This window comes from Thunnus thynnus, chromosome 13, assembly GCF_963924715.1.
Source record: "Thunnus thynnus chromosome 13, fThuThy2.1, whole genome shotgun sequence".
Lineage (NCBI taxonomy): Eukaryota > Metazoa > Chordata > Actinopteri > Scombriformes > Scombridae > Thunnus > Thunnus thynnus.
This window is the reverse complement of record NC_089529.1, coordinates 31,885,340-31,899,289: the sequence shown is the minus strand read 5'-3', so window position 1 is coordinate 31,899,289 and position 13,950 is coordinate 31,885,340. Positions and strand designations below refer to the sequence as shown.

Here is a 13,950-nt window from a genome sequence, read left to right as displayed (position 1 = left end):
CAGTCCGCTCCCTCTAACCTTAGACCGCAGTTTAAACCATCAGTCCGCTCCCTCTAACCTTAGACCCCAGTTTAAACCATCAGTCCGCTCCCTCTAACCTTAGACCGCAGTTTAAACCATCAGTCCGCAACCTCTGACCTTAGACCACAGTTTAAACCATCAGTCCGCTCCCTCTAACCTTAGACCGCAGTTTAAACCATCAGTCCGCTCCCTCTAACCTTAGACCGCAGTTTAAACCATCAGTCCGCTCCCTCTAACCTTAGACCGCAGTTTAAACCATCAGTCCGCTCCCTCTAACCTTAGACCGCAGTTTAAACCATCAGTCCGCTCCCTCTAACCTTAGACCCCAGTTTAAACCATCAGTCCGCTCCCTCTAACCTTAGACCGCAGTTTAAACCATCATCCACCTTTTGTCCCCGGTTCACAGTGCTGCGTTAAATACATTTGCAAAAAAAGGCGAATGTTGATATTTAGAACTTACTTAAGAACGAAAGGGCACCAACACACTCTAAATACAGACAGGTGTGATACAGACAGGTGTGATACAAGCAGGTGTGATACAGACAGGTGTGATACAGACAGATGTGATACAGGCAGGTGTGATACAGACAGGTGTGATACAGACAGGTGTGATACAGACAGATGTGATACAGACAGGTGTGATACAGACAGATGTGATACAGGCAAGTGTGATACAGACAGGTGTGATAAAGGATGGGGTCATACAGACAGGTGTGATACAGACAGGTGTGATACAAGCAGGTGTGATACAGACAAGTGTGATACAGGCAGGTGTGATACAGACAGGTGTGATACAGACAGGTGTGATACAGACAGATGTGATACAGGCAGGTGTGATAAAGGATGGGGTCATACAGACAGGTGTGATACAGACAGGTGTGATACAAGCAGGTGTGATACAAGCAGGTGTGATACAGACAGGTGTGATACAGACAGGTGTGATACAGGCAGGTGTGATACAGACAGGTGTGATACAGGCAGGTGTGATACAGACAGGTGTGATACAGGCAGGTGTGATACAGGCAGGTGTGATACAGGCAGGTGTGATACAGACAGATGTGATACAGGCAGATGTGATAAAGGATGGGGTCATACAGACAGGTGTGATACAGACAGGTGTGATACAGACAGGTGTGATACAGGCAGGTGTGATACAGGCAGGTGTGATACAGACGGGTGTGATACAGGCAGATGTGATACAGACAGGTGTGATACAAGCAGGTGTGATACAGATAGGTGTGATACAAGCAGGTGTGATACAGACAGGTGTGATACAAGCAGGTGTGATACAGATAGGTGTGATACAGACAGGTGTGATACAGACAGGTGTGATACAGGCAGGTGTGATACAGACAGGTGTGATACAGACAGATGTGATACAGACAGATGTGATACAGGCAGGTGTGATACAGACAGATGTGATACAGGCAGGTGTGATACAGACAGGTGTGATACAGGCAGATGTGATACAGACAGATGTGATACAGACAGATGTGATACAGACAGGTGTGATACAGACAGATGTGATACAGGCAGGTGTGATACAGGCAGGTGTGATACAGGCAGATGTGATACAGACAGATGTGATACAGGCAGGTGTGATACAGACAGGTGTGATACAGGCAGATGTGATACAGGCAGATGTGATACAGACAGATGTGATACAGGCAGATGTGATACAGACAGGTGTGATACAGACAGGTGTGATACAGACAGACGTGGTACAGACAGACGTGATACAGACAGGTGTGATACAGACAGATGTGATACAGGCAGGTGTGATACAGGCAGGTGTGATACAGGCAGGTGTGATATACACAGGTGTGATACAGACAGATGTGATACAGACAGGTGTGATACAGACAGGTGTGATATACACAGGTGTGATACAGACAGATGTGATACAGACAGGTGTGATACAGACAGATGTGATACAGACAGGTGTGATACAGACAGGTGTGATACAGACAGACGTGATACAGACAGATGTGATACAGACAGGTGTGATACAGACAGGTGTGATACAGGCAGGTGTGATACAGGCAGGTGTGATACAGGCAGGTGTGATATACACAGGTGTGATACAGACAGATGTGATATACACAGGTGTGATACAGACAGATGTGATACAGACAGGTGTGATACAGGCAGGTGTGATACAGACAGGTGTGATATACACAGGTGTGATACAGACAGGTGTGATACAGACAGGTGTGATACAGGCAAGTGTGATACAGACAGATGTGATACAGGCAGGTGTGATACAGGCAGGTGTGATACAGGCAGGTGTGATATACACAGGTGTGATACAGGCAGGTGTGATACAGGCAGGTGTGATACAGGCAGGTGTGATACAGGCAGGTGTGATATACACAGGTGTGATACAGGCAGGTGTGATACAGACAGGTGTGATATACACAGGTGTGATACAGACAGATGTGATACAGGCAGGTGTGATACAGGCAGATGTGATACAGACAGGTGTGATACAGACAGATGTGATACAGGCAGGTGTGATACAGACAGGTGTGATACAGACAGGTGTGATACAGGCAGGTGTGATACAGACAGATGTGATACAGACAGGTGTGATACAGACAGGTGTGATACAGGCAGGTGTGATACAGGCAGGTGTAGTAGTGCAGTATTGCCAGCTGCAGTACTGCAGTATTACCAGCTGTAGTACTGCAGTATTACCAGCTGTAGTACTGCAGTATAACCAGCTGTAGTACTGCAGTATTACCAGCTGTAGTACTGCAGTATAACCAGCTGTAGTACTGTAGTATTACCAGCTGTAGTACTACAGTATAACCAGCTGTAGTACTGTAGTATAACCAGCTGTAGTACTGCAGTATTACCAGCTGTAGTACTGTAGTATTACCAGCTGTAGTACTGTAGTATAACCAGCTGTAGTACTGTAGTATAACCAGCTGTAGTACTGTAGTATTACCAGCTGTAGTACTGTAGTATTACCAGCTGCAGTACTGCAGTATTACCAGCTGTAGTACTGTAGTATAACCAGCTGTAGTACTGTAGTATAACCAGCTGTAGTACTGTAGTATTACCAGCTGTAGTACTGTAGTATAACCAGCTGTAGTACTGTAGTATAACCAGCTGTAGTACTGTAGTATTACCAGCTGTAGTACTGTAGTATTACCAGCTGTAGTACTGTAGTATAACCAGCTGTAGTACTGTAGTATAACCAGCTGTAGTACTGTAGTATTACCAGCTGTAGTACTGTAGTATTACCAGCTGTAGTACTGTAGTATTACCAGCTGCAGTACTGCAGTATTACCAGCTGTAGTACTACAGTATTACCAGCTGCAGTACTGCAGTATTACCAGCTGTAGAACTGTAGTATTACCAGCTGTAGTACTACAGTATAACCAGCTGTAGTACTGTAGTATTACCAGCTGTAGTACTGCAGTATTATCAGCTGTAGTACTGTAGTATTACCAGCTGTAGTACTGTAGTATTACCAGCTGTAGTACTACAGTATAACCAGCTGTAGTACTGTAGTATTACCAGCTGTAGTACTGCAGTATTACCAGCTGTAGTACTGCAGTATAACCAGCTGTAGTACTGCAGTATTACCAGCTGTAGTACTGCAGTATTACCAGCTGTAGTACTGTAGTATTACCAGCTGTAGTACTGCAGTATTACCAGCTGTAGTACTGCAGTATTACCAGCTGTAGTACTGCAGTATTACCAGCTGTAGTACTACAGTATTACCAGCTGTAGTACTGTAGTATTACCAGCTGTAGTACTGCAGTATTACCAGCTGTAGTACTGCAGTATTACAGCTGTAGTACTGCAGTATTACCAGCTGCAGTACTGCAGTATTACCAGCTGCAGTACTGCAGTATTACCAGCTGCAGTACTGCAGTATTACCAGCTGTAGTACTACAGTATAACCAGCTGTAGTACTGTAGTATTACCAGCTGTAGTACTGCAGTATTACCAGCTGCAGTACTGTAGTATTACCAGCTGCAGTACTGTAGTATTACCAGCTGCAGTACTGTAGTATTACCAGCTGCAGTACTGTAGTATTACCAGCTGTAGTACTGCAGTATAACCAGCTGTAGTACTGCAGTATAACCAGCTGTAGTACTGTAGTATTACCAGCTGTAGTACTGCAGTATTACCAGCTGTAGTACTGCAGTATTACCAGCTGTAGTACTGTAGTATTACCAGCTGTAGTACTGTAGTATAACCAGCTGTAGTACTGCAGTATTACCAGCTGTAGTACTGTAGTACTACAGCTGGTAATACTGTAGTACTGTAGTATTACCAGCTGTAGTACTGCAGTATTACCAGCTGTAGTACTGCAGTATTACCAGCTGTAGTACTGTAGTATTACCAGCTGTAGTACTGCAGTATTACAGCTGTAGTACTGCAGTATTACCAGCTGTAGTACTGCAGTATTACCAGCTGTAGTACTACAGTATTACCAGCTGTAGTACTACAGTATTACCAGCTGTAGTACTGTAGTATAACCAGCTGTAGTACTGCAGTATTACCAGCTGTAGTACTACAGTATTACCAGCTGTAGTACTGTAGTATTACCAGCTGTAGTACTGCAGTATTACCAGCTGTAGTACTGTAGTATAACCAGCTGTAGTACTGCAGTATTACCAGCTGTAGTACTGTAGTATAACCAGCTGTAGTACTGCAGTATTACCAGCTGTAGTACTACAGTATTACCAGCTGTAGTACTGCAGTATTACCAGCTGTAGTACTGCAGTATTACCAGCTGCAGTACTGTAGTATTACCAGCTGTAGTACTGTAGTATAACCAGCTGTAGTACTACAGTATTACCAGCTGTAGTACTGTAGTATAACCAGCTGTAGTACTGTAGTATAACCAGCTGTAGTACTACAGTATTACCAGCTGTAGTACTGCAGTATTACCAGCTGTAGTACTACAGTATTACCAGCTGTAGTACTGTAGTATTACCAGCTGTAGTACTGTAGTATAACCAGCTGTAGTACTGTAGTATTACCAGCTGTAGTACTGTAGTATAACCAGCTGTAGTACTGTAGTATAACCAGCTGTAGTACTGTAGTATAACCAGCTGTAGTACTGCAGTATAACCAGCTGCAGTACTGTAGTATAACCGGCTGTAGTACTGCAGTATTACCAGCTGTAGTACTGCAGTATAACCGGCTGTAGTACTGTAGTATTACCAGCTGTAGTACTGCAGTATTACCAGCTGTAGTACTGTAGTATTACCAGCTGTAGTACTGCAGTATTACCAGCTGTAGTACTGCAGTATTACCAGCTGTAGTACTACAGTATTACCAGCTGTAGTACTGTAGTATAACCAGCTGTAGTACTGCAGTATTACCAGCTGTAGTACTACAGTATTACCAGCTGTAGTACTGTAGTATTACCAGCTGTAGTACTGCAGTATTACCAGCTGTAGTACTGTAGTATAACCAGCTGTAGTACTGCAGTATTACCAGCTGTAGTACTGTAGTATAACCAGCTGTAGTACTGCAGTATTACCAGCTGTAGTACTACAGTATTACCAGCTGTAGTACTGCAGTATTACCAGCTGTAGTACTGCAGTATTACCAGCTGTAGTACTACAGTATTACCAGCTGTAGTACTGTAGTATTACCAGCTGTAGTACTGTAGTATAACCAGCTGTAGTACTGTAGTATTACCAGCTGTAGTACTGTAGTATAACCAGCTGTAGTACTGTAGTATAACCAGCTGTAGTACTGTAGTATAACCAGCTGTAGTACTACAGTATTACCAGCTGTAGTACTGTAGTATAACCAGCTGTAGTACTGTAGTATAACCAGCTGTAGTACTACAGTATAACCAGCTGTAGTACTGCAGTATTACCAGCTGTAGTACTGCAGTATTACCAGCTGTAGTACTACAGTATTACCAGCTGTAGTACTACAGTATTACCAGCTGTAGTACTGTAGTATAACCAGCTGTAGTACTGCAGTATTACCAGCTGTAGTACTACAGTATTACCAGCTGTAGTACTGTAGTATTACCAGCTGTAGTACTGCAGTATTACCAGCTGTAGTACTGTAGTATAACCAGCTGTAGTACTGCAGTATTACCAGCTGTAGTACTGTAGTATAACCAGCTGTAGTACTGCAGTATTACCAGCTGTAGTACTACAGTATTACCAGCTGTAGTACTGCAGTATTACCAGCTGTAGTACTACAGTATTACCAGCTGTAGTACTGTAGTATTACCAGCTGTAGTACTGTAGTATAACCAGCTGTAGTACTGTAGTATTACCAGCTGTAGTACTGTAGTATAACCAGCTGTAGTACTGTAGTATAACCAGCTGTAGTACTGTAGTATAACCAGCTGTAGTACTGCAGTATAACCAGCTGCAGTACTGTAGTATTACCAGCTGTAGTACTGCAGTATTACCAGCTGTAGTACTGCAGTATAACCGGCTGTAGTACTGTAGTATTACCAGCTGCAGTACTGTAGTATAACCAGCTGTAGTACTGTAGTATTACCAGCTGTAGTACTGTAGTATAACCAGCTGTAGTACTGTAGTATAACCAGCTGTAGTACTGTAGTATAACCAGCTGTAGTACTGCAGTATAACCAGCTGCAGTACTGTAGTATTACCAGCTGTAGTACTGCAGTATTACCAGCTGTAGTACTGCAGTATAACCGGCTGTAGTACTGTAGTATTACCAGCTGCAGTACTGTAGTATAACCAGCTGTAGTACTGCAGTATAACCAGCTGCAGTACTGTAGTATTACCAGCTGTAGTACTGCAGTATTACCAGCTGTAGTACTGTAGTATAACCAGCTGTAGTACTGTAGTATAACCAGCTGTAGTACTGCAGTATTACCAGCTGTAGTACTGTAGTATAACCAGCTGTAGTACTGCAGTATTACCAGCTGTAGTACTGCAGTATTACCAGCTGTAGTACTGTAGTATAACCAGCTGTAGTACTGCAGTATTACCAGCTGTAGTACTACAGTATTACCAGCTGTAGTACTGTAGTATTACCAGCTGTAGTACTGCAGTATTACCAGCTGTAGTACTACAGTATTACCAGCTGTAGTACTGTAGTATAACCAGCTGTAGTACTGTAGTATTACAGCTGTAGTACTGCAGTATTACCAGCTGTAGTACTGCAGTATTACCAGCTGTAGTACTGCAGTATAACCAGCTGTAGTACTGCAGTATTACCAGCTGTAGTACTGCAGTATAACCAGCTGTAGTACTGCAGTATTACCAGCTGTAGTACTGCAGTATAACCAGCTGTAGTACTGTAGTATTACAGCTGTAGTACTGCAGTATTACCAGCTGTAGTACTGCAGTATTACCAGCTGTAGTACTGCAGTATTACCAGCTGTAGTACTGCAGTATAACCAGCTGTAGTACTGCAGTATTACCAGCTGTAGTACTGCAGTATAACCAGCTGTAGTACTGCAGTATAACCAGCTGTAGTACTGCAGTATTACCAGCTGCAGTACTGCAGTATAACCAGCTGTAGTACTGTAGTCTTACCAGCTGCAGTACTGCAGTATAACCAGCTGTAGTACTACAGTATAACCAGCTGTAGTACTACAGTATTACAGCTGTAGTACTGCAGTATTACCAGCTGTAGTACTGCAGACGGAGCAGTGAGTGGGAGGAGAGACAGCCAGACGGAGGGAAGGAGGGAGGAGATAATGACAGAGTGGAGGAGTGTCTGTTCCAGAGTTCAGTCTGCATACAGCTCTCAGTCTGACGGTCCGTCTCTGTGGCTGTCGCTCTATTTATCTCTGTCTGTCTGTCTCTCTCTCTCTACCTGTCTTTCTCTCTCTACCTGTCTCTCTCTCCACCCGTCTCTCTCTCAGGATGGATGAGTTTCATTGTGGATTATTGATAATGTTTCTGCTGCAGATCAGCTGTTTACACTCAGTTTACATCCCTGGCAACACAGGTGAGACACACTGCTGCTGGAAATATACTACTACTGATACTACTGCTACTACTACTGATAATACTACTGATAGTACTACTGATACTACTGCTACTACTACTGATAATAATGCTACTACTACTGATAATACTACTGATAGTACTACTGATACTACTGATACTACTACTGATAGTACTACTGTTAGAAATGTTACTAATACTACTGATACAGTTAGAAGTACTGTTGATGTTACAGTTTGTATAACATCTCCAACAACACAGGTGAGACACACTGCTGCTGGAAATATACTACTACTGTTACTACTGATAGTACTACTGATAGTACTACTGATAGTACTACTGATAGTACTACTGTTAGAACTGTCTCGATTGATCCTGAACATTTGCAGCACAGTAAATTCATTTCTCCTAACAAATTTGTACAAACAGCACCAGACAATGGATTACCTGCAAATGCCTGTAACTTGCTCAAAATCCTTAGTTTATCTCTCAAAAGTAAATATTTATGTCAGTGAACCTGTCAGCGCCACCAGAAATGACCAGTACTTGTGTCATTGTTTACAAACAAGACAGTCAGAACGGTCAGCCATGTTGGCAGTAAACAGCAGACAGTGAAGATGGAAACTATGGCTCAGGTTTTGATGACAATGGATGAAAATGCACAAGGCTGCACTTTCTCTGTGTGGCATACATCAGTTCAAACAGCACAGAGTTACACATCACTGTATGTGGGAGACAAGACTCACATTTACACTCTTACAGTACTGTTTGTACTGTCATTTGTTGCCATGTCATTGTGATACAGAAAAGAAAAAGACCAGACTGTTTGTTTGTGTGTTACAGTATATGTACAGTATGTATCTGTATAAAGTATATTTAATAAACTCTGTACTGTATGAAGCATTACAGTAAGTATACAGTACTACAGTGCAGTGCATATTGTTGGATTGGACCTGTTGCAGCTGCACGCTTCGACCAGCCGCGGTCATTGTAAGACCATGATGGAGAACACGGTCCACAGTTGTGACCCTTACGTATTCCATCAGAAACGTGACTTTGTCTTTGGCCTCCTCTTCCTCCTCTTCTTCCCGGCTGTTGAGTCTGTTCATTTTCAGAAATTATAACACTGTGTTGTTGTCTATCTGTGCTCGCCCACTGAACATTCATGAGATGCAGCTCTGAGCTTATTTAGAGAACCGGTTGATGATTGGTCGATGTAACACTTCACATTAGTGAAAGTAAAGATTCACCTGAGAGCAGTTCATCAATTCAGGGCACATTTACACAAAAGTCTGATAGAAATGTACAGAAAACGTGCTGGACAGACCAGAACAACTGGTTCAACGGTTTTGCATGTGATGAGTTATGCAGTGAACTAATGCTGAGATGTTTTGGGGAGAGACTATTCAACAGAGAACCAGTATAATACACGTTGATCAACATCACAGAAGCAACTGATAATGTAGGAAACAGCAGAGAACTGTACACAGCACAGGCGAGACAACTGTACTACTACTACCACTACTACTGGTGGTACTAATATTACTACTACTGGTGCTATTACTAATACTAATGTTACTACTCGCTGTGGTAATACCACAATTACTGATGGTTCTCTAAGTCTCCTACTACAGTTACTACTACCATTGCTAAACCTGCTACTACTCTTATTACTGTAAATACTGCTACTATTACTAGTAATACCACAATTGTTGCTAGCAGTCCAACAACTACCACTCCCAATGTGAATATCATATTTGTAACTTATTACTATGACTGTTAATATTACTGTACTGCAACTATTGCATCAACAACTCCTACTACCCATTCTCCTGTTGATACTGCTACTATAAGTAGTACTACTACTACTGTTGCAGTAGTAGTACTTGTGCTACTAGTGCTACAACTATCACTGTTAATATAATATTCATTACCGTCAGTACAACCGTTACCACTGTTGGTACTATTATGGCACATGTTTGTACTGTTACCACTACTATTATTACAACAACTCCTATGCATACTACTGTTAATACTGCTACTATTACTGGTACTAATACTACTAGTGTACTGTACTAATGTAACCTTCATCAGTACTACTACTTCCTCTACCATTGTTCATATAATGTTTTCTACTCCTACTAATGGTACTACTGCTACTGCTGTTAGTACTACTGTAACTACTATTAGTATTACTACTACTGCTACTGTTACAGTTAGCCAGATGTTTGCCTCGCACGGTGAAGTATTTCTACCGTCATTGTTACCACTACGTATGCCACTGTTAGTATTTCTGTCACTATTGGTAGTATTACTACCACTGGTACTGCTGCGGTTAGTATTTCTAGTGTCACTACTACTACTGTAGTACTGCTACTACTAGAACAACTGCAAATGTTAAAACTATATTTGCTACTGTTAATAGTAAATTATACTGTAACTCTTTCTAGTACTACTGATATTACTGCTTCCCAAACTACTGTCAGTACTGCTACTGTTGTTACCAATGGTACTAGTACTACTACTATTAGCACTACTACCACTACTACTACTGTTATGGTTAGTGCTTCTACTGTCAGTAGTATTACTGCAACTTCTACTACTGTTACTACTACTACAACTACTTTTGCAACCAGTACTCCTACTGTGAATACTACTGTCAATGTTGTCGTCAATAATTTGTTAATATTTGCATGATTGGTGCTTGGTCTTCTTCTGTGGTTGTTGTTATCTGACAGAAGATTGACCTCTGACCTCTGCAGTGAAGGTGAAACACCCACACCTGCAGCATCTGCTTCCTGTGTGACGTATTTCCTGTTCAGACCTCAGAGTGTGGAGGTTTATTATGATCAATAAAACACTGCACATGGACCAATCAGCTGCTGTGATGTGTTGCAGTCAGAGTGGAGTAACATTTTTTAAGAATGAAACATATGTCTCTACATCTTTGATGATGGATCAGATATTTTATTAACGATATCAGTCTTATCAGATTCTTTGTTAATACCAGGTGCAAATCATCTGATCTGCCATCATTTACTGTTTAAATATGAATGATAACATTCAGGATAAATCCATTTTATATACTTCTTCTTGTCTGTCAATTACTGTCAGTCCTAGAACAGGCGCGTTACCACCAACTGCTGGGCAGGTGTTGTAATATACTGTGGTGCATTGTGGGATACACGTGGCTCTGGATGTGAGGCGTTGTGAGGAGGAGTGAGCATCAGTGTGTGTTGGTATGTTTCAGCTGTGGGACACAACACTCACTGAAGTGATCAGGAAAGCAAGCCTGACGGTCTGTCCCAGTGTTCCCAGTGTTCCCAGTGTCCCCAGTGTTCTCTGATATTCTAATGGGTTCAGTAACAGATGGAAACTGTGCTGAATGAGGAACGTGTCTCTGTTCCATGTGACTCAGAGGAACGTTCCTCTCCACATTTTTCCTATAAATCTTTGTGTTTATGCGTTTCTGGCGTTTGGGGAATGTGAAGGATTCAGATCGTATTTCATCATATCCTGTATGTGTGTGTGTGTCTGTGTGTGTGTGTGTGTGACCTTTGACCTCAGACAGGCGTTCTGCCGCCTTCCTTCCTCAGATAGATACTGTTCTCTCCCTCAGAGATGAGCTGACGTCCTCTCAGTGCGGAGGAGGATCTCTGTTCTCTCAGGATTATAACATGTGGTGTGTTTATCAGTCGGTTTGAGTCATCAGTTTCTCCCAACTGTCTCCTAGAAATTATGGTCACATATGTCAAACTTCAACAGCCAACACATTTAGTTAGAAACAAAACGCTGCTCGAGTCGATCTTCCACATTCCTGTAACACTTTGACTGAACTGATGATGAACATAAAGATGAAGAGAGCTCCTGTTTGTAGTAAATGATACTGTAACTCTTCCTAATACTACAGATATTACTCCTCCTGATACTGTTACTACTGCTACTGTTGTTACTGTTAGTACTGTAATGCTTCATTTATGCTTTAGTTTACAGTAACTATGCTCAAACTCAGCCACGCAGACAGTACTTGCTACAGTACTATTTGTACTACTAGTACTGGTAGTACTAACGGTACTGTTAGTACTAATGGTACTACTACTGTGACTCTTTGTAATACTACTGATACTCCTGAAACTTACATGACGATATTACACGACCAACTCAATCATAAAGACGTATGCCGCAGAAAAAGTCTGTGGAGTCGACTTGTTAATCATCTTAGACATGTAAATATGGTGTTTTTTAAACTAGACCTGGTCTAATGTGGCAACAAATACATTCATTCAACTAAACTGCAACAGCAAATAACATTTTGTTAGAAACGTAATGCTGCTGAATCCTATTTTCCATCCATCCATCCATCTTCCGCCACTTATCCAGGACCGGGTCACAGTGGCGTAACTCCTCAAGTGTCCCTGTGAGAGTGAAGAGCTAGTCCACTGTTCCACAGCCGTGAAGGAATTGTTCCTCCTGAATCTGAGGTTCAACAATAAGCTGGAGCCTCCCGTCCAGCACCCTGGCATAAGCTTTTCCAGGAGGCTGAGTAGTGATGGGTGAAGAACACACCCTCCAGTCCCCACCAGGCACTGTCCCTGATCTCCATGCAACACTGAAGAGGTGCCTCAGCCATGACAGCCCAACAATGCCCAGAACCTTCAGCATCTCAGGGAAAATCTAATCCATACCTGGTGCCTTGCTACTGAGGAGCTTTTTGACTGCCTCAGAGACCTCTCCCAGGGGTCTGAGCGAGGCTTCTCTCGCTCTGCCTTTTCCATAGAGGGCATGTCGGTTGGGTTCAGGAGGTCCTCAAAGTGTTCCTTTGATCACCTGACAATGTCCCCATTCAAGGTCAGCAGTTCTCCACCCCTGCTGAAAACAGCCCGGGCCTTACTTCCCCTTCCTGAGTCGCCTGACGGTTTGCCAGAACTTCTTTGAGGCCAACTGAAAGTCCATCTCCATGGTGTCTTTGCCTCAGCAACCACCTGAGCTGCTGCCCTTTTGGCCCTTTGATACCCATCTGCTGCTTCCAGAGACCCCTGGGACAGCCAGACACGAAAGGCCTCCTTCTTCAGCCAATCCATGACTAGCACAGAAGTCCAATAACAGTGCACCACTTGGGTTCAGATTAGGCAGGCCATTCCTCCCGATCACTCCCCTCCAGGTTTCCCTGTCATTGCCCACGTGAGTGTTGAGGTCCCCAAGCAGAACTATGGACTTGCTGGGCTGCGCCCCCTCCAGGGCCCCACCCAGAGACTCCAAAAAGCCCGGATACTCTGAACTGCTGTTTGGTGTATTTGTTCAAACAACAGTCAGAGTCTTCTCTCAGCAACATGTGGTCACTCTCATGCCGCTGCGCTCAGCCGGGGACTCATGAGTATCCCCACACCGGCCCGGAGCCTCTCATCCTGGGCAACCTCAGGAAAGAAGAGAGTCCAGCCCCTCTCGTGGAGCTTGATTCCAGAGCTGGTGCTGTGCATAGAGGCAAGCCCAACTATATGTAGTCGATACCGCTCCACCTCCCGCACCAGCTCTGCTCCATTCCACATCCCTAGAACTAGTTTTCAGCACATCCGGGTCCCCACCCCTGCCCGCTGCCTGTTTGGCAACACACCCGACCCCAGTCTCCATCCCTGCAGGTGGTGGGTCCAAAGGGTGGTGACTCCATGTTATTTTTTGGGCTTTGCCCAACCGGGCCCCTCGGGTCAAGACCCGGCCACCAGACGCTCACCGGTGATCTCCAATCCCAGGCCTGGCTCCAGGAGGGTGTCCCAGTCTCCCTCTTCCAGGTGAAGTTCACACACACCTGAAATGCAGCTTCATTGAGGTCTACGTTCTTGGTCTGGACCATAACCTGGGAATAATTTGCCTTGGGAGACCCTATCAGGGGCTATTGCCCCTGACAACACAGTTCCCAGGGTCAGAGGGGCACTCAGATCCCTCCACCATGATAAGGTGACGATTCTTAGAGGGGTGAATCCTGTTTTCTCTCAACATAATGAGAAAA

The 13,950-nt window shown here is 43.6% G+C and overlaps 1 protein-coding gene across 2 annotated transcripts in view; it reads left to right on the top strand.

Moving 5' to 3' along the window:
• Positions 1-7,733: 7,733 nt before the first annotated feature.
• The window catches only part of LOC137196213 (A disintegrin and metalloproteinase with thrombospondin motifs 2-like), a 43,289-nt gene continuing 37,072 nt past the window's right edge, over positions 7,734-13,950 (top strand). For both annotated transcript variants that reach the window (XM_067609072.1, XM_067609071.1), the window contains exon 1: positions 7,734-7,947. In XM_067609072.1, coding sequence (XP_067465173.1) covers positions 7,863-7,947 — 85 coding nt within the window. In that variant the 5' untranslated portion in view covers positions 7,734-7,862. The remainder of the gene's footprint in view (positions 7,948-13,950) is intronic.